The 20000-nt window shown below is 43.1% G+C and overlaps 1 protein-coding gene across 1 annotated transcript; it reads right to left on the bottom strand.

The window, feature by feature from the left end:
• Positions 1-5596: 5596 nt before the first annotated feature.
• Positions 5597-11249, bottom strand: cacng6b (calcium channel, voltage-dependent, gamma subunit 6b). Its single transcript, XM_030783494.1, has 4 exons — positions 10895-11249; positions 8979-9053; positions 7025-7162; positions 5597-5817 (listed from the first exon to the last, which is right to left on the bottom strand). The coding sequence occupies exons 1-4, from the start codon at positions 11247-11249 to the stop codon at positions 5597-5599; spliced, it is 789 nt and encodes a 262-aa protein (XP_030639354.1).
• Positions 11250-20000: the final 8751 nt, after the last annotated feature.

The following is a 20000-nucleotide window of genomic DNA, read 5'->3' as shown; positions in this document are numbered from 1 at the left end:
GCATTGTAACTATACCTGAGTAATAATGACGACGACATCTTTTTTTTTCTTTTCTTTTCTTTTTTTTTTTTAAATCACAAAATGAAATCAAAACAAGTGATACTGTGAAGTCTTCCCCTCGTTCGTCTCTGTGCGTTTGAGTGAACCGGGGGGATTCCGTCTCCGTTACTCAGATAATGGAAGTGCTTGCTCTTATTGTTTGGAATGATCCTACTTTTAACGTCCGATCCTTTTTTTTTGTTTTCTTTTTCCTTTTTTTTTGATTTTTGAATAAAACAACTGTGACACTTAAACAATGGTTCAGACCACAGCTAACGCATGTGTGTGAGAATGAAGTCATTATTATTATTATTATTATTATTATTATTATTATTATGATAACCATTGTTGTCGTTGTGGAAATATTTTTATTTATTTGAGGAAATTGTTTATTTTCTACCCTTTGATACCATATAGTTTAGTCTTGTGTGTAATCTCTATATTGTCTTCCAACAATGTATTCAGAATCATAAAATACTGAACGGACTACAAACGTCTGACCAATGAAATGCTGAAATGAATTAAAAAAAAAGAAAAAAAAAAGAAAAGAATAGAAAAGGAGATTTTTTTATATATGGAAAATTCATGAACAGTATTATTTTTGTTACAGTCGTGGGGAATTAGCTGTTGCTGTTAGTCTGAAGCTGAGAGATTTTCTTTTCTGGGGCATTAACAGAACAGACCCTCACAAAGGGGCGAACTGACCATATTTGTACAGAGAAAAAAAAAAAAAAAGAAAAAGAAAGTGTTGAGTTTATTTATGGAAAAATACTGTAAAAAAAATCCAATACTGTGCTTTCAAAAGGGGAACTCATGAAATGAAAAAGGGAAAATTTTAAATAATCAAAACAATAAAAAGTCCTATGTTTATTGTGTCTGTGTGGGGGTGGGACGGGGGGTGGGGGGGTATGGATACTTTTGAACTGAAGATGTAAAATTGTAATTGCACATAACTATATTTGCATAAATCTATAGATACTTTCTTTGGGCTATTGAGAATGTTGTATAACTGATAGGAGGGGCTACTTCATTGAATATGTATGAGAACTCAGTCTTCCTTGAATTCTGATTGGACCAGCCTGTTGTGGGGTTTTTTTGGGGGGGAGGGGGGTGGTATTTCCTGTATCGCTTGTCATTTTTCCTTAATGTCATGTGACTATGATAGAATCACAATGGCTGCAAAAAAAGAAAGAAAGGAAAAAAGAGAAAAAAAAACCCTTCATCCAAATGAACACTCGGCTAGGAACGTGACGTCTGAGAGGAATGACCTTGCCACAGTTCTCAAGGACGTTTCCACTGCACTGGGGAAACCAAAGCTTCCACTGAGTTCAAACGAACAGTCTGATGGCTTCCACCTAAAAGATTAAGCTGCTTCCTGTATGTATGACATCACTGCCTGTTCCATCACTGTTACCTTTTCCTTCGTCTGCACTGAGCTAACAGTCCAGACCTGTTTGACCTTTTGACCCCTCTCAGCCCGATGGCAACTGACCCCTGTCCGGGTCCTTTGCAACCTGCCCCCCCCCCCCCCCCCCCCGACCTTGATCGGAACCGACCACGGAACACAGCGTGACAGAACGCAACAAGACAAAACAAAACCGAACTTTCAGAGAGACCGAGGCGTGCGGATTTTTCTTTTCTTCTTTTTCTTTTTTAACTCATGAAAATAAATGTGAAAAAAAATAAATAAAATAAACTGCACACAGCTATAGCATTTACGTGGACAGTTACAAATATTATGTAGTGGAGAACAGATGTAATCTAGATGAAGAAAAAATAACATTGGTTTATCTCATTGTGTGATAAAAGTCACAACACTGTATTGCACGGATTTTCTATAAAAAACAAATAACATTCAGAGAGTTATGTCACCTGTGGTTGTGTGTGTGTCAAAGAACATCTTAGTATGGCAGTCATTGTCCACACACGAAGCAGTGAATGAAGGAGAAGATAAAGGTTAAAAAAATCAGGAGAAAAAGACAAGGAAGAAATATGTCTCCAGTTTTCATTTCTAATCATATCAGATTTGTGGAAGATTTGAGATACTGTGATTGATCTGTGAGAGACTGAATGGGAAATCATGTTCAGCTTTATGGAGCATTTGGGATACTGTGATTTATCTGTGAGAGACTCAATGGAGCATTCTGTTGAGGTTTATGTTAGATTTGAGATACTGTGATTTATCTGTGAGAGACTGAATGGGAAATCATGTTCAGCTTTATGGAGCATTTGGGATACTGTGATTTATCTGTGAGAGACTCAATGGAGCATTCTGTTGAGGTTTATGTTAGATTTGAGATACTGTGATTTATCTGTGAGAGACTGAATGGGAAATCATGTTCAGCTTTATGGAGCATTTGGGATACTGTGATTTATCTGTGAGACACCCTATGGAGCATTCTGTTGAGGTTTATGTTAGATTTGAGATACTGTGATTGATCTGTGAGAGACCCTATGGAGCATTCTGTTGAGGTTTATGTTAGATTTGAGATACTGTGATTGATCTGTGAGAGACTGAATGGGAAATCATGTTCAGCTTTATGGAGCATTTGGGATACTGTGATTTATCTGTGAGAGACTCAATGGAGCATTCTGTTGAGGTTTATGTTAGATTTGAGATACTGTGATTTATCTGTGAGAGACTGAATGGGAAATCATGTTCAGCTTTATGGAGCATTTGGGATACTGTGATTTATCTGTGAGAGACCCTATGGAGCATTCTGTTGAGGTTTATGTTAGATTTGAGATACTGTGATTGATCTGTGAGAGACCCTATGGAGCATTCTGTTGAGGTTTATGTTAGATTTGAGATACTGTGATTTATCTGTGAGAGACTGAATGGGAAATCATGTTCAGCTTTATGGAGCATTTGGGATACTGTGATTTATCTGTGAGAGACTTAATGGAACATTCTGTTGAAGTTTATGTAAGATCTGAGATACTATGATTTATCTGTGAGAGACTGAACGGAGAATTACATTGTTATGCGTCAATCTGAGTTAAGTAATCAGCACTGGGGATTTTAGGGTGGGTGTCCACAGCGCCCTCTACTGACCACACCTGAGAACATCAGCAGCTAACTTCCAGCAAATGCCTAACAGTAAAGTCTACTGACACACTCTTTCTCTCTCTCTCTGTCCCCCTCTGTCTGTCTCTCTCCCTCTCTCTCTCTCTCACACACACACACACACACACACACACTCATACAAGCATTACTGTTTCTGTAAAAGTCACACACTCTTCTCTCACTCAGTCTCTGTCTTTCCCTAGACTTCACTTTTTTGCTCACACTTAAAATGACATAAACCTTTCCTACAGACACACACACACACACACACACACACACACACACACAGAGAGAGAGCTGAGGTAAGGAGAGCATACAGTACTGAGTGAGGCTATTAAAGAGCTATATATACACAGCTTCTCCTTAGGGTGGAGTGTCTTCAACGGGCTAATGTTTCACTGCTGTTCACACACACACACACACACACACACACACACACACACACACAGTCTACATAAACACCAGGCTTAATATATACATGACTGGGGGCTTAGAGAGACACAGACAGGAGCAACATTTAAAACCCCACGCTTTTTAACGAGATGAGAATGTACTGACATTTCTTTTTTTTTTTGGTAACGTTTATCTTCGAGAAGATGAAAACTCTCCACAAACAACCAGCGTTGCCGGCGTTCTGGAGTAGCTCTCTGAAGACTGAGACGAAGTCAGGGAAGAACGAGGCCGAAGGGGTTAACAAGGGTGACACAAGGCAGCGGTGTGGGTATTTAGAGAGAGAGAGAGAGAGAGGGAGAGAGAGAGAGAGAGAGGGAGAGAGAGGGAGAGGGAGAGAGAGGGAGAGGGAGAGAGATTCTTAGAAGCTGAAGGGCATAGTTAAAATTTTGGGATTAAATTTCTGATCCAGTATAGTCTCAATGTCGATAAGCACTGATGAGCACCAGTTTTAGTCAGAGAGAGAGAGAGAGAGACAGAGACAGAGACAGAATGAATGGACGAGAAACTTCTAAAATGTGAAAGAGATTTATTTTCTGAGGCAAAACCAAAAACAGAGACATGGACAAATACACTATACGTAAAATTAGGAGAAGACCAGAGAGGGAGAGAGACAGACAGAGAGAGAGAGACAGAGAGAGAGAGACAGAGAGAGGGAGAGAGACAGACAGAGAGAGAGAGACAGAGAGAGGGAGAGAGACAGACAGAGAGAGAGAGACAGACAGAGAGAGAGAGACAGAGAGAGAGAGACAGAGAGAGGGAGAGAGACAGACAGAGAGAGAGAGACAGAGAGAGGGAGAGAGACAGACAGAGAGAGAGAGACAGAGAGAGGGAGAGAGACAGACAGAGAGAGAGAGAGAGAGAGAGAGAGAGAGAAATGGACAAGAAAACAGTATGACTATCCTATGTGTACACTGAATATTACTGAAACGCCAGTTAAGTGGTTGAAAAACAAGTCTGTAACAGACAGCACATCAGTCTGAATGTCTTAGCATATCCCTTAAATCAGATACAAAAAAAACCCCATAAAAACAACATTCCCTCAACACAGGTTAAAAGTATTTACTGACACATATGACATATCAGTCGGCTTCTAAGTTCATCCTCACACTTTGTGTACCAAATCACAATCGATCTTGTGTACAGACTTCCTCGTTAAGGATGATATCTAGTCCCGCTGGGGTTAGCAAATCTGAACACACTCAGGCATAGTTTGTTTCTGCTGTGTGAAGTCATCAAACCCTTTGACCTTTGAACCCAAGGTAACCAGTGGATACAGTACTGCAGAGAGAGGCGTCCCTCCGCCTCCCAGGCTATCACGATTAGCTTAACGTTAAGACACAAATAACCGAAGACTATCCAAGAAGACATGAAAACGTTGACATGTTGTAGGCAATACCCACTTTGAGTTTTAAACTGTAAATTGTAAATTAGCTTGACTGATTTGAATGATTCATTTTCTTAACTGAACATCAAAACATGAGGATTTGTGTTAAGAAATTTAAAGGCTTTATACATTCAGGAGTCTGAGTGTTTTGAAAAGTGTTTTTTTTTTCTCACATTTCTATCTCAGTTTGGTATTTATAACTCTCACTCGCATGGGGAAGAGCACAGACACTTTAATGCCTTCAAACACACCACATCACAGACGCAAGCTAAGAGCCCGCTGGCTAAGAATTCGCTGGCGGACAAAACGCACAGTGTTAATGGGCTACGAATCTGGTGTAACTTCCCTGTCACAGACCGCTGCTGATGACAGGCCTAATCTGGTCACCAAATCCGTCACTTTAGTGAATAACTTTCAGTTTTTATGCACTGAGATGCTAAACAAATACACAACATAGCGCTTAGGGATGTTGAAAACCAAAACAAACAAACAAACAAACGAACAAAAATATTCAGTCTGTTAACAGTAAACATTATACACACCTATCGGTCCATCTGTTCATCACTCAGCCTGTCTCTGTCAGATTTCAAAAATGAACAAGTTAAAACGGTAGAAAATCTCCTAAACTAGCCTGCACTTAGTCCTCCATGTCACTAGGTGTCGCTGCCACGATGAGGCAGGCATTTCTCCAAAGTGCTGAATGGAAAAGAGAGTAACAGGAAGAGCATTCCGCCTACAATTAAAATGGCACCAGCCGAACCCACGCAGGCTACAGACCATGACAGTTCATAATGGAGTGGAATAGTGTGGTCACTGGCCAACAACGCCAGCACTGATTGGTGGAAAATTATGATTGACAGCAGTACCAGGATACCTAGAGAAAAAAAATGAAGGAGGGATAGAGCAGAGAGGGGAAAAATATGTTTTAGAGACATAATGGAGGCTTAAGGGTGAGCGTTTATAAACATAAAATATATCATATGAAAGGGTGAGCGTTTCTTTGTCATTTCAATTGGTTTATGAATAAATAAATAAAAAATAAATTCATAACTGAAAATAAATTTCTAACACACTGTTTATTTGCTCTAAAAAATTTTTTTAAAAACCAAGTCCTACATTACTATTCATTAATTTTGTATTATTTCATTAGTTTTTAGTGTCAGGCAAAAACAGAGTTAATGGACAATCCTGTGGAAGACCAGAGAGGACAGCCAAAAAAGTCAGATTACAGTGCAGTAAATTAGTCTGTGTTAGTCTGTGACCAGTCAGATTACAGTGCAGTAAATTAGTCTGTGTTAGTCTGTGACCAGTCAGATTACAGTGCAGTAAATTAGTCTGTGTTAGTCTGTGTCCAGTCAGATTACAGTGTGGTAAATTAGTCTGTGTTAGTCTGTGTCCAGTCAGATTACAGTGTGGTAAATTAGTCCGTGTTAGTCTAGGTCCAGTCAGATTACAGTGTAGTAAATTAGTGTGTGTTAGTCTGTGACCAGTCAGATTACAGTGCAGTAAATTAGTCTGTGTTAGTCTAGGTCCAGTCAGATTACAGTGTGGTAAATTAGTGTCTGTTAGTCTGTGCCCAGTCAGATTACAGTGCGGTATATTAGTCTGTGTTAGTATGTGTCCAGTCAGATTACAGTGTGGTAAATTAGTGTCTGTTAGTCTGTGCCCAGTCAGATTACAGTGCGGTATATTAGTCTGTGTTAGTCTGTGCCCAGTCAGATTACATTGCAGTAAATTAGTGTGTGTTAGTCTGTATCCAGTCAGATTACAGTGCAGTAAATTAGTGTGTGTTAGTCTGTGCTCAGTCAGATTACAGTGCAGTAAATTAGTGTGTGTTAGTCTGTGACCAGTTAGATTACAGTGCAGTAAATTAGTGTGTGTTAGTCTGAGTTCACGACATTCTGCAGAGCACTGCAGGTAATCTGCTGTAAACCACGCAGGATATCAAATCTTCCCTGGTGAATTCAAACATTGTTATAAAATGGCCGATGCCCAGAACAGCACAGTGTATCTGGAGCCAGTGCCAACACTGCCCTGGGCTTAGAGAGAAAGAGAGAGAGAGAGAGAGAGAGCATTCTGACCTGAGAGGAGGAAACAGAAAGATGCGGGTTTGAGGAAGAAAGGGACTCCTTTACTTAGAGCCATGCTGATGCACACAGAACCCATCACCATAAGAAACAAACTAAACAGGGCCAGCATCGCCGCCGCTATACTCAGACCTGAGAGAGAGAGAGAGAGAGAGAGAGAGAGAGAGAGAGAGAGAGAGAGAGGGAGAGAGAGAGAGAGAGAGAGAGAGGGAGAGAGAGAGAGAGAGAGAGAGAGGGATGGAGAGAGAGAGAGAGAGAGAGGGAGAGAGAGAGGGAGAGAGGGAGAGAGAGAGAGAGAGAGAGAGAGAGAGAGGGATGGAGAGAGACAGAAAGCATTTCAACACGAGAGAGCGAGTTGGTCATACAGTTTCCTATCTTGGTAATGCAGCAAATTTGCAATTACTGATATGATTTTCCAGTGTAAAACAGTTTCCTGAGATCAGTTAACATCTAAGTGTTCTCATTACTCTGGTGAGTGTCAATTCTGTAAACACAATTCCAGAAACAATTAACACTCTCAGAGTAAATTTAGAACTCTAAACAGATAGATAGATAGATAGATAGATAGAGCCTGACCGATAAATCGGTGTGCCGATATTATCGGCCGATATGAGCTAACTGCTGATAAATCGGTATCGGCGTTTAACGGCTGATAAATGACAGTTGAAAAAGAGACGGACGGTGGATTCTTCTTCTTATGACACTCACGTCAGCCACGCCTCATTTTTTTGCAGCAGCTTGAAAGCTGACAGCCGACAGACATCAAAATTACGCTCAACGTCACGGTAGTTGAGTGGTGTAGGCTAAGCTGTTGACACTCGTGACTGTAGGTTTATTTACGAAACAGTGTGGCGGTTCTAGCGAGTAAACAAACAACGGTCCTGTCATTTCTCCCTCGTCACTTCTAAAAATTCTCTAGCAACATCACTTACAGCAGCTTATAACGCTGTCTACTGCTAAATTAGGTTACCCACAAAGCTAGCAAATGTCATGTTTATCAGTGGAAAACCGCTAACGTTAATGGGCGATTAAACTATAGCTTTTAACTTATTCTGCCGAAATGAAGCGATGGTAAATATATCTGCCTAAATGAAGCAGTGGTAAATATATCTGCGACTAGCATGTCTGTAGTTACAGTCAGTGCATTGGAAATTATTAAACCAGAGGGGACACGTAAATAAACGCGAGCTGAACAAGTATCTGACATGGCTTGGTAGCCAAAAAAAGTTATCTAGCTTCTCTTTCAAATGTGTACTGTGAAATCCCAAAGTCACAAGTCCTCATAGCAGACAGTCATTTAGTATTAGATGCATTCAACAGCAGCATTTACTCTAGGACACTGTATCGGTTTACTGCATTATTTATCATACTTTAACCTATGTTGTTGTACTTTTGTTCAATAAAACAAGTTTATTTTTAAACTGCATCATGTTATGTTATCTTGGTGAGGACTCTTAAATAACTACACATAAGAAATGTTAGGGTAAATCTTTGTTTACGTGTTTCTAAAAAGAAAAAAAAGAATATCGGCCAATATATCATTATCAGATTTTTAAATCATCAAATATCGAAATTTTTATCGGCCTGAAAAATCCTATATTAGTTGGGCTCTAATAGATAAATAGATAGATAGACAGACAGATAGACAAACAGATAGATAGATAGATAAACAGACAGACAGACAGACAGATAGATAGATAGATAGATAGATAGATAGATAGATAGATAGATAGATAGATAGATAGATAGATAGATAGATAAAGGATTGGTATCATGGTTTTGTCACTGTGTTTGTTTTCTTTTGTGGTGAACATGATCCAGAAACAGAACGGAGAGGAAAAGAGGAACAGAGAGACAGAACAGAAAGACATAAAGAGAGAGACAGGGGAACAGGACAGAAAGACTGAAAAAGATGTGTAGAGTGACACAGACAGACAGGCAGACTCACTCTTATCTGTCGTCTTCTTAAATATGACTGCATTCTCACCAGACGTGTAAAACTTGAAGAACGTGCAATTTGACTCTGAGGTGAGGGGAAGGGAGAGAGAGAGAGAGAGAGAGAGTCAGGCTTTCACAGAAACAGAGAAATTCACTTGACTGTGACAGTACAGCTCCTGATAGACTTTCATTCAGGATTAATGAGAGAGAGAGAGAGAGGGGGGGGGAGAACAGATGGAGAGGGAGGGAGAGAGAGAGAGAGGGGGAGAGAGAGAGAGAGAGAGAGAGAGAGAGAGAGGGAGGGATGCAGAGAGAAACAGAAACAGATGGGAAGTGAGCGTTAAGGAAAGAGAGTGAGTGAAAGAGCTCGACAGAGAGAGAGAGCAATGTCGTTTTAATACTGCAGTAAGACAAGAGGTCTACCCCCCGTCTTTCTCTCTCCCTCTCTCACTCTCTCTCTCTTCATCCTTTCATCTTTCTCTCTCACTCTCGATATCTCTCTATATTTAGGTGTGAAAGTGTGAAGTAGTCAGAATCCGCTCGGCTTTGCCAACACATAGTGATGACTGACACACCTGCATAAGCTGTGACACACTCGCAAACACACACTCGCAAACACGCACACGCATTTTCACACACACACACACACACACACACACACACACACACACACACGCATGCTGACGGACAAATACACACTTACGCACGCCTGTGCATGCGCAGACACACACACACAGACTAATTCGCATGTGTATACATATACATATACTCACACAAACATTCATACATACTCACACATACTCATACGTACACACCTATACACTCACACACACACACACACACACACACACACACACACTTATCTTTCTCCTGAAGTGATTTAAAAAGGCCTTATTTTTCTTTAACAAGCCTGAGTGCGTATATGATTCATATTCACTGTGACCTAGATGCATTTATATCCATATACTGCATAATAAAACAGATGCATTTATATCCGTATACTGCATAATAAAACAGATGCATTTATATCCATATACTGCATAATAAAACAGATTCATTTATATCCATACACTGCATAACAAAACAGGAACCGTTTCACAGAGAAACCACACACAGAGCTGAGAACAGCCTCACTGGACACAGAGAACTATGAACTATGACCCAGATACATGGTTCTCTCCTCTCCAGGACCGACAGTGCTGAACACAGACTCTCAGAAACACACTGAACCGAACCGAACTGAGTTGAATTGAATTGAACTGAGTCGAATGTGTGAAAAGGAAGCAAGCGGATAGTGTAAAATAAACTGTAGCTGAAAAGGGACTCTCCAGCTCAAAGGATAGGCTATTTGAGTAGCCGTGGCCTAACGGTTAGAGAATCGCGCTTGCAACCGGAGGGTCGCCGGTTCAAACCCGGGAGTAGTTCCCTCCCTCATCATCCACAGCTGGAGTGCCCTTCAGCAGGGCACTTAACCCCCAACTGCCCCCCCCCTCCCCCGCACGCAGGCGTGCTGCCCACTGCTCTCGCGCCTGGTGTGTGTGTGTTCATTCATTACCGATGGGTTAAATTCACTACTCACTGCTCACGGTGTGTGTGTGATCACAGAGATTCTAAATGTGTGATTTGAGCAGAACTGAATAAAAACCAGTGAACTAAAAAAAACCTGGAATCTGGATAAGCAGAGCTGATGTGAATAAGACTTGGACAGATTTGAACTAAAGCAGAATCTGTAGTTATATAACTGAACTGGACTGAAATGGAAGTGAACCGACCTGAACGAGAACTAAAGTGAAACCAGTTTAAACGAACTGACCTTTTGACTGAAGCGAAGCAAACGGATCCAGAATAGAACTGGACCCCTTATGGTAACTCGCTGACCCAAACTTCAAACCGGGTCAACCAGAACCAACCCAGCAGGGGTCTCACCTCCGGGCAGTTCGGCCGGTCCGCAGCTCTCTCTCTCCGGGTCGATGTCGGAGACCCACAGCGTGCGCGTGCAGCTCTTCCACAGGCCGTAGTGGGCGGCCTCGCAGGTCCGGTTGTTACCGTAGTGTTTGGGCTGGGCCAGCTCCGCCCAGAACTCCGTCCCCACCCCCAGAACCGTCAGGGTCACGCCCAGGATGGCCACGAAAAACGCCAGCTTGATCTTGCCCTCCTGGCTGTCGCTCATGCGAGGGGGCCGTCTCTTGCCGCCCCGCCCCCCCATCCCACTGGCCCCGCTCCCCGAAGCCACGCCCATACGCCCCTCTTCCTCCTGCTGCAGGAAGAAGTTGGACCACATGGCGATTCCCCGAGTCGGGTCTAAAGGGTCGGGTTTGGGGTTTAAAGGCCGTTTAAACAGAGGGTTTAAAGGGTCAGGTTTAGGGTTTAAAGGCCGTTTAAACAGAGGGTTTAAAGGGTCGGGTTTGGGGTTTAAAGGCCGTTTAAACAGAGGGTTTAAAAGGTCGGGTTTAGGGTTTAAAGGCCGCTTAAACAGAGGGTTTAAAGGGTCGGGTTTGGGGTTTAAAGGCCGTTTAAACAGAGGGTTTAAAGAGTCGGGTTTAGGGTTTAAAGGCCGTTTAAACAGAGGGTTTAAAGGGTCGGGTTTGGGGTTTAAAGGCCGTTTAAACAGAGGGTTTAAAGGGTCGGGTTTGGGGTTTAAAGGCTGTTTAAACAGAGGGTTTAAAGGGTCGGGTTTGGGGTTTAAAGGCCGTTTAAACAGAGGGTTTAAAGGGTCGGGTTTGGGGTTTAAAGGCCGTTTAAACAGAGGGTTTAAAGGGTTTGGGGTTTAAAGGCTGTTTAAACAGAGGGTTTAAAGGGTTGGGTTTGGGGTTTAAAGGCCGTTTAAACAGAGGGATTAAAGGGTCGGGTTTGGGGTTTAAAGGCTGTTTAAACAGAGGGTTTAAAGGGTCAGGTTTAGGCTTAACGAGGGAGAGTGACGGGGTAGAGATGATTAAAAAAAAAAAAAAAAAAACACGCTAAGTTGGGCGTTGTGACAGATTCCGATGGAGGGAACAAAACAGAGAGATCTGGACGATGGACAAATAAAAAATATGTAGGAAATAAAACGATCAAATGATCGAGTTTAACTTAAGTTTGACTAATGTGGCGGGTAAATAAATTTAAATAAAAATACCCCTCTGTATTTATATGTGTGTATTTAAAATTATTTCAAGTCAAACAAGGTGGGACAGGAGGCATATGAGAGAAGAAAGAGAAAGGAGAAAACAGAGGGATGAGGGAAGGAGAGATGGAGGGGAAGAAAAGAAATGTAACAGGGTGGAAGGGGGGGGGGGCGCAGGGACAAGAGGAGGAGAGGACGGAGAGACTGAACGGAGGAGGAGGAGAGGAGAGAGGCTGAATTGACCCCTGGGAACAGGTTACACCCTCATTTTCAACAGCCCTGGAAAATAAAAAAGGAAAAAAGATTAAAGATTAAAAAAAATGTTATAAAGAAAACATTTGTTGGTACGTTGTGGACAATCATATATATGTGGCTCCCAGATTTACGCTGTAAAGTTGTAAAACAGTCAGAGTCAGGCTTACGCTGTAAAGTTGTAAAACAGTCAGAGTCAGGCTTACGCTGTAAAGTTGTAAAACAGTCAGAGTCAGGTTTATGTTGCAAAGTTGTAAAACAGTCATAGTCAGGTTTACGGTGTAAAGGTTTACAGTGTAAAGTTTGGTCATTGTGGTTAAAGATCCAGGATTACGGTGTAAACACTGGTTGTGGTAAAACAGAGTTAGGTTTACACAGGTTTAACAGCCGCTGCTTTTGGCCTGAAGCCTTATGATGATTGGACAACATCTGGCAGAACTTCTGTCCTGATTGGTCGTCAGTGGTTTCTGTCCTGTTTGGTCGTCAGTTGTTTCCGTCCTGATTGGTCGTCAGTGGTTTCTGTCCTGATTGGTAGTCAGTGGTTTCTGTCCTGATTGGTCGTCAGTGGTTTCTGTCCTGATTGGTAATCAGTGGGTTCCGTCCTGATTGGTCGTCAGTGGTTTCTGTCCTGATTGGTAGTCAGTGGGTTCCATCCTGATTGGTCGTCAGTGGTTTCTGTCCTGACTGGCAGTCAGTGGTTTCTGTCCTGATTGTCCTGACTAGATCCCTTACCTACACGTTTCCTTAAGCAGATACTGCCAGTAGTCATCAAACCGCTTTTAAAAATAATCAATTCCTCCCTTAGTACTGGCTATGTACCTAAATCTTTTAAACTAGCAGTTATCAAACCCCTAATTAAAAAACCTGACCTTGACCCCTGTTCATTGACCAACTACAGGCCAATATCTAACCTCCCCTTTATTTCCAAGATCCTAGAAAGGGCTGTAGCACAGCAGTTATGCTCATACTTACATAAGAATAACATCCATGAACTGTATCAGTCAGGATTTAGGCCTCATCACAGCACAGAGACAGCACTGGTTAAAGTTGCAAATGACCTCTTACTGGCCTCTGATCAGGGTTGTGTCTCCTTGCTTGTGCTACTTGACCTCAGTGCAGCCTTTGACACCATTGATCATACCATTCTCCTTGATAGACTAGAAAATGTTGTTGGAGTTAAGGGAACGGCCCTCTTATGGCTTAGGTCCTACTTAACTGATCGTTATCAGTTTGTTGATGTAAATGGTGAGTCCTCTGCACATACTGAGGTAAAGTTCGGAGTCCCGCAAGGTTCTGTTTTAGGCCCACTGCTTTTCTCTTTATATATGCTACCTCTAGGTAATGTTATTCGTAAACACGGTATTAGCTTCCACTGCTATGCTGATGACACACAGTTGTATGTCTCAGCGAAGCCAGACGAGAGACACCAACTTAACAAAATTGAGGAATGTCTAAAGGATATTAGGCACTGGATGCTTACGAATTTCCTCTCACTCAACACTGAAAAAACAGAAGTACTTGTACTAGGATCACATGCAGCTAGGAGTAAGCTTTCCGACCACATAGTTACTCTGGATGGCCTTTCTCTTTCATTAGGTGCAGCAGTAAAAGATCTTGGTGTAATTATTGACCCCAGTCTTTCATTTGAAGCTCATGTAGATAATATTACCAGGATAGCCTTCTTTCATCTTAGAAATATTAACAAGATAAGAAATGCATTGTCATTTCAAGATGCTGAAAAATTGGTTCATGCTTTCATTACCTCTAGATTAGACTACTGTAATGCCTTACTGTCTGGATGCTCTACTAGGTGTATAAATAAGCTACAGTTAGTTCAGAATGCAGCAGCCAGAGTTCTTACTAGAACCAAAAAATATGATCACATCACCCCTATCTTATCCACACTGCACTGGCTCCCAGTCAAATCTCGTATTGATTATAAAATCTTACTATTAACATATAGAGCATTAAATGGTCTTGCGCCACAGTACCTGCGCGAACTCCTGGTCTTTTATGATCCACCACGCCTACTTAGATCAAAAGGTGCAGGCTATTTGTTGGTACCTCGAGTTATGATGGCTACAGCAGGGGGCAGAGCCTTCTCTTACAGAGCCCCACAGTTATGGAATAGCCTCCCAATTAATGTTCGAGACTCAGACACAGTCTCTATGTTTAAGTCAAGGCTGAAAACTTATCTGTTTAGCCAAGCCTTTTGCTAATAGCTCTTTACTAGGCAAAGGAGCAGATCTGGAGGGTTCTCGGGCATAGATTGTTTGGTGAACTGGGATGTTTGGATGCTGTCGCCCCCCCACTTTAACATGTTCACTCAGGTTTGTTGACTGTGGAGTGGGTGGCCGCCTTGTGTCCCAGAGTGCCATCATGTCCATATTACCTTCTAGCTCTCCCTTTTAGCTATGCTGTACTAGTTAGTCTTGCTGGAGTCCCTGCCTGCACTCGGCACACGATGTATATTTACCTCAACCATTATGTGGAAATGAACATCTAACAATGTGCCTCTCTCTCTCTCTCTCTCTCTCTCCCTCTCTCTCCCTCTCTCTCTCTCTCTCTCTCTCTCTCTCTGTCGAGCCACACATGCTACTCCTGAGACACCAGTGATCCTGACTCCTCCCGCCCTGTGGACTGATCCATCCTGGTGTCATCATCTTCCATCCCCCGTCAGCCTCCTGTCTACATCACCATCCCCTTTGTTCATGCCCCAATTTATTTTCAGCTGTAACTGCCCACGTGGTCGGCACCTATTGCACACCTGTCTGACCAAGGAGGGGTCTCCTCTCTCTGTGGTCCTCCTCAAGATTTCTCCCATTTTCCCATTTCCCTCTTGGGTTTTTGGGGAGTTTTTTCTTGCCCGCCATGAGGATTAAGTCAGGGGGTGCCGTCATATTTTGATTTGACTGTTGTGGCCTGTAAAGCCCCTTGAGACTGTAAACAGTGATATTGGGCTCTAAATAAACTTGAACTTGAACTTGAACTTGATTGGTCGTCAGTGGTTTCAGGGCTTTGAGTGTAAGGAGTGTGTGTGTTCATGTCTGTGTGGATGGTCGGTTCTCACAGCACACAGACAGAACTTAACACAGTATATTAGTGAACGGCTCAGCTGGGGCGGTGACGTCAGGCTGAGTGACGTGATGTGACAGGGAGTATGTCAGGACTGATCTGGAACTTTCCACAGTGTTTTATAACCAGCACACAGCACATTTTACTTTGTTTGTTTGTTTGTTTTTGGTGCAGTCTCTTGCTCAGGAAGTTGAAACTAAAACGGTCTTCACACGTTTGTAGGAAACTCTGTTCTGCTGGTTCTCTGGTCTGCCTGGTTCTCTGGTCTGCCTGGTTCTCTGGTCTGCCTGGTTCTCTGGTCTGCCTGGTTCCTCTCCGTCTTCCCGTGGATGCCTGAGTTCGTGTATTTGACAGAAATCTCTCCTCGTTGCGCTGAAGTCCTCAGAAAGGGTGTATTTTAAGGAGAAAACGTTATGGCATGATAAAACATTGCACACCGCTGATTTTCTCCTTTGATACTGTGATTATACTGTGAGTAGTCCTCAGAGGATTTCTGCTTGGGTTTTTTTTTCAGGTTCGTAATCATTCACTGTGAACACTGTTGATTCACACAACCTCAAACATGCAGCATGGTTTCAGCTGAATCTCATTATATTTACATCAGCCAATCAGAGAGCAGCCTGGATGCTAGGAAACTGTCTTTCCCCACCCCCTTTCACCTTCATAAACATCCGCAGTTCGCTTTGTTCTGCTCTCTTCAGCCGGCTCACCGTTCACTCAACTTTCACCTTGCAAGTCTGTTAAGGTCACATGTGTGTCCCCATAACGCGCGCGTGTGTGTGTTTGAGCAACTGAGGGTGTCGGTGTATGACAATACACACTGGTCAGAAACCAGCATTACGAGTCCCATTAAGACTGATCCAGTTTAAGACCAGATATAGGGGCAGTAAATCCCTGGACACAGTGTGTGTGTAACAAAGAAGAAAAGTGAAAGAGAAAGAGAGAGAGAGAGAGAGAGAGAGACACAGAGAGAGAGAGAGAGAGAGAGAGAGAGAGGGAGAGAGGGACAGAGAGACAGAGAGACAGAGAGAGAGATGGTGCTAATTCATTTGTATCTCACTGACTGTCTGATGGCATGACTAAAGTAATCAACATGGTGCCAACACAAAGAGACATAGTAAAGGTCACTAATGCCACACACACACACTCACAGACACACACACACACACAGACACACACACATGGACAGGAACAAAGCCAGAGGCTGGGGGAGAGTGTGAGCGGGGTAGGAGGCCATTTTACGGTGTGTGTGTGTGTGTGTGTGCTTGTTGACTGTAAGTGAAATGGATCTGTGATCCAGGGGCTAGCTCCCTTACCGCAGCCAGTCAAAACAGTACGAGCGTTAGTCAACACCTCCCCGAGGTTAAAATTAACCTCCCCGCGGCCAAAAAGTCCCTCAAATGTACAGCACACACAAGCAACAGCCCAGCGCTCGCATTTCCCTCAATATCAGAACGAACCCTGCCGCGCGGGACGAGCGTCTGCCTCCGGGCGGAAGAGAGTCAACCCCGAATACAGCAGATTCAACATAAAAACGCCAAACTGCCACGACTCTGACCTTCTCAAGATGGCCGAGATGGAAGTCCATCTGACAAATTTGGCAGCCATTATGGAAGAGATCAATTACCTGTCTCTAAATAATATCACTTAAGAAACACATGCACTGCACATGAATACACAGACACACTCAACAGCTTTTTTACAGAAAAAATAAAACACGGATCAATTACCACTTCACAAACTCAAAACTTTTTAAAAAAGCTCAAAAAACTCAAAACGTGCAGGACAGAAGAAAGCTGAGTAATGTAAACTGCAGAGAAAAGCCTTTGGTGAAATTTCCTTTGGTGAATTGTAATCATTGTCATTTTTAATTCATTGTAATTAATGATTTGCAGTGAAGAGATATTCCTGCTACTAATTGGATCTGGTATTGTTCTTAAATCAAATCTTTTAAAATGAGCAGAAACTGTCCGAATACGAACACGCGCCCCCTGTGTGTGTTGAGGCTTTTGCACAGAGTTTGTACAAACAGCGGCAGGAGCACATTACTCAGAAAACACAATTACGCATAATTACTCAATTACAATTACAATTACAGAAGATTTACACAAACCCTGCCAGCACAACCACACAACACGGCAAACAGTAACAAACACAACCTTTTATATATATATGTATGTATATATATGAGAGAGACCATCTAAATGTTTAAAACCATAGGTTAGCTCGGACATACTTATTAGAGCTAATGCGTAATGTTTCTGAGTGTGTGTGTGTGTGTGTGTGCGTGTGTGTGTGTGTGCGCGTGTGTGTGTGTGCGTGTGTGTATGTTCAAAGCCGTAGCAACAGTGCAAGAGCTTCACTTCTGACCTGTCTGCTGTCTGCCCGCTCATCTGCTCTGTGGGAGAGGCATGTGAAAATAACCACGGGAACGAGAGAGAGGGAGAGAGAGAGGGAGAGAGAGACGGACAGAGAGAGACGGAGAGAGAGAGAGAGAGAGAGAGAGAGAGAGAGAGAGAGGGAGAGAGAGAGAGAGAGAGAGAGAGAGGGAGAGAGAAGTATGGGGGGGTTAGAGGTATATGATTTTAGGGGGGGTTTGGGGTTCGTTCTGGATCCGTTCTAGTGAGAGTGTGTATTTGTGCGAGTGTGTGTGCGTGTGTGTATGTGTGTGAGAGAGTATGTGTGCGTGTGTGTGTGTGTGTGATACATCTTGATTACCTCTCTCCTTTTTCAGTGTACCACGCTTCTTCTGTGTGAAGCACCGTGGAGAGTCATCTATGTATGTGTTCAGTCAAAAACATTATGAATGTATGTGTGTGTGTGTGTCAGCTGAGCTCTGTGTGTGTGTGTGTGTGCGCGCGTTCTATTTTAGAAAACCACCTGTTAATGACATTAAGTGCTAGAGGGTTAGAGCTGGGGGGGGGAGTCGTGAGAGTGTGTGTGTATATGTGTGTGTGTGTGTGTGTGTGTGTGTGTGTGTATGTGTGTATGTGTATGTGTGTGTGTGTGTGTGTGTGGAGGGGGCAGTGCCAGTGGAGGAATATGAGAGCGGAAATGTTGTGAAAGACAGAATTCAAAACAGACAGGAAACAGGGGGGGGAGGGGGTGGATGGGGGGGGGGGGGCAGAAAACATGATGAAGATCTAGAGAAAATAGAAAATTCATACAAACATAGAAATACGTTGAAAAGCTGGTCCGGACTGCGCAAGAGAGAGAGAGAGCGAGAGAGAGGACATAAAGGAGTTGCAGAGACAGGGGCCACAGTGTAAGAAAGAGGGAGAGATGAGAGTGATGAGAGATCAAGTCACAGAGGGGTGAGGGGTGAAGAGGTCGGGGTGAGGGGTCAGAGGTCAGGGGTTGAGGGGTGAGGGTTCAGGGGTGAGGGGCAAGGGGGTCAGGGGTGAAGGGTGAGGGGTCAGAGGTCAGGGGGTGAGGGTTCAGGGGTGAGGGGCAAGGGGGTCAGGGGTGAAGGGTGAGGGAATAGAACATGGGGATACCATCCTCCCTCTTGCTAGCAAAATGACCAAAATGCATCCCCTTTGCTAACCGGTTAAAAAATAACAAATCGCCTACTGCTAAGCTAACCTAAAACTTTGATATAAAGTCTATGTGACTGAATAAGAAACATTTGTCTTCTGCCTTTCGGCTCGTAAACACCTGTACTTCGTCCTCTGGTGCTGCTCTTCTCAAACTATAGACGTACCGAACTGCGACAGGAAACTGCCGGTCCAGAAACACCCCTCGTTGCGCCAGTCAAAGTATGCTCGGTGCTTCTGTCACTCGCCAGGTGAAAACAGCAACATTTTAAGCAAATTCTCGCGGGCGGCAAATCAACATTCCCTCCCTCGCACGCGACTGTATAGAATAAAAGAAAACGAAAGTAACCTGTACAACATGAGAAACTAAATGCGCATATGGAATCGATATCCATCATATAGTCGTAAACTTACTGGGCCTTTTAGATAACCACTGGCCGATTAACCAACGGCTAATTCTCCAGCTGTCAGTGAACCTAAAGTCGTTCGCACTGTTAGAGTAATCATCTGTGATATCGCTCGGAGCCGTAAAATGTCGAGACGAGTAAGCTAATACAATTTTACTATTCCTTCACCAGAAAAAGTTAAGAAAGGACACCCAGGGATATGTGGCAGCCCATTCTTTACCAAAAAAACATTTTCTTTTCTTTGTAGCCATGATGTCGCCTGGCACCTCTTACCCTCATATCCGCAAAGTCTTTGTACCGGTAAGTTTGGATTTTGTGACGTAGCAGAGGAGTACACCGACCTCACGTCTGCACAGTTTGATTGACGGCCGTCGCAGCCTCTTGATGACCGCCTTCACTGCTCTCTTCTCAGCCACTGGATGAAAGCCAGGGTTTTAGAAAAGTTTAGCAAGTTGCATTTGTATGGGCCAGGTTGATGCTTTTGACGTCGCGCCATTAAATAAAGTAGAAACTATGTCGCGACGGCATAAGCGGCTCATGTGCAGGGCGAGTAAAAGAACGCATCCACGTGATATTATTTTCGACAATTAAAAACCAAAGGTCCAATGAAAATGCGGGACATTATCTCAATATGCGGGATGCGAGACAAAGGGTCAAAA

Source organism: Chanos chanos, chromosome 9, assembly GCF_902362185.1.
Source record: "Chanos chanos chromosome 9, fChaCha1.1, whole genome shotgun sequence".
NCBI classification, from domain to species: domain Eukaryota; kingdom Metazoa; phylum Chordata; class Actinopteri; order Gonorynchiformes; family Chanidae; genus Chanos; species Chanos chanos.
This window is presented reverse-complemented; position numbering and strand designations above follow the sequence as displayed.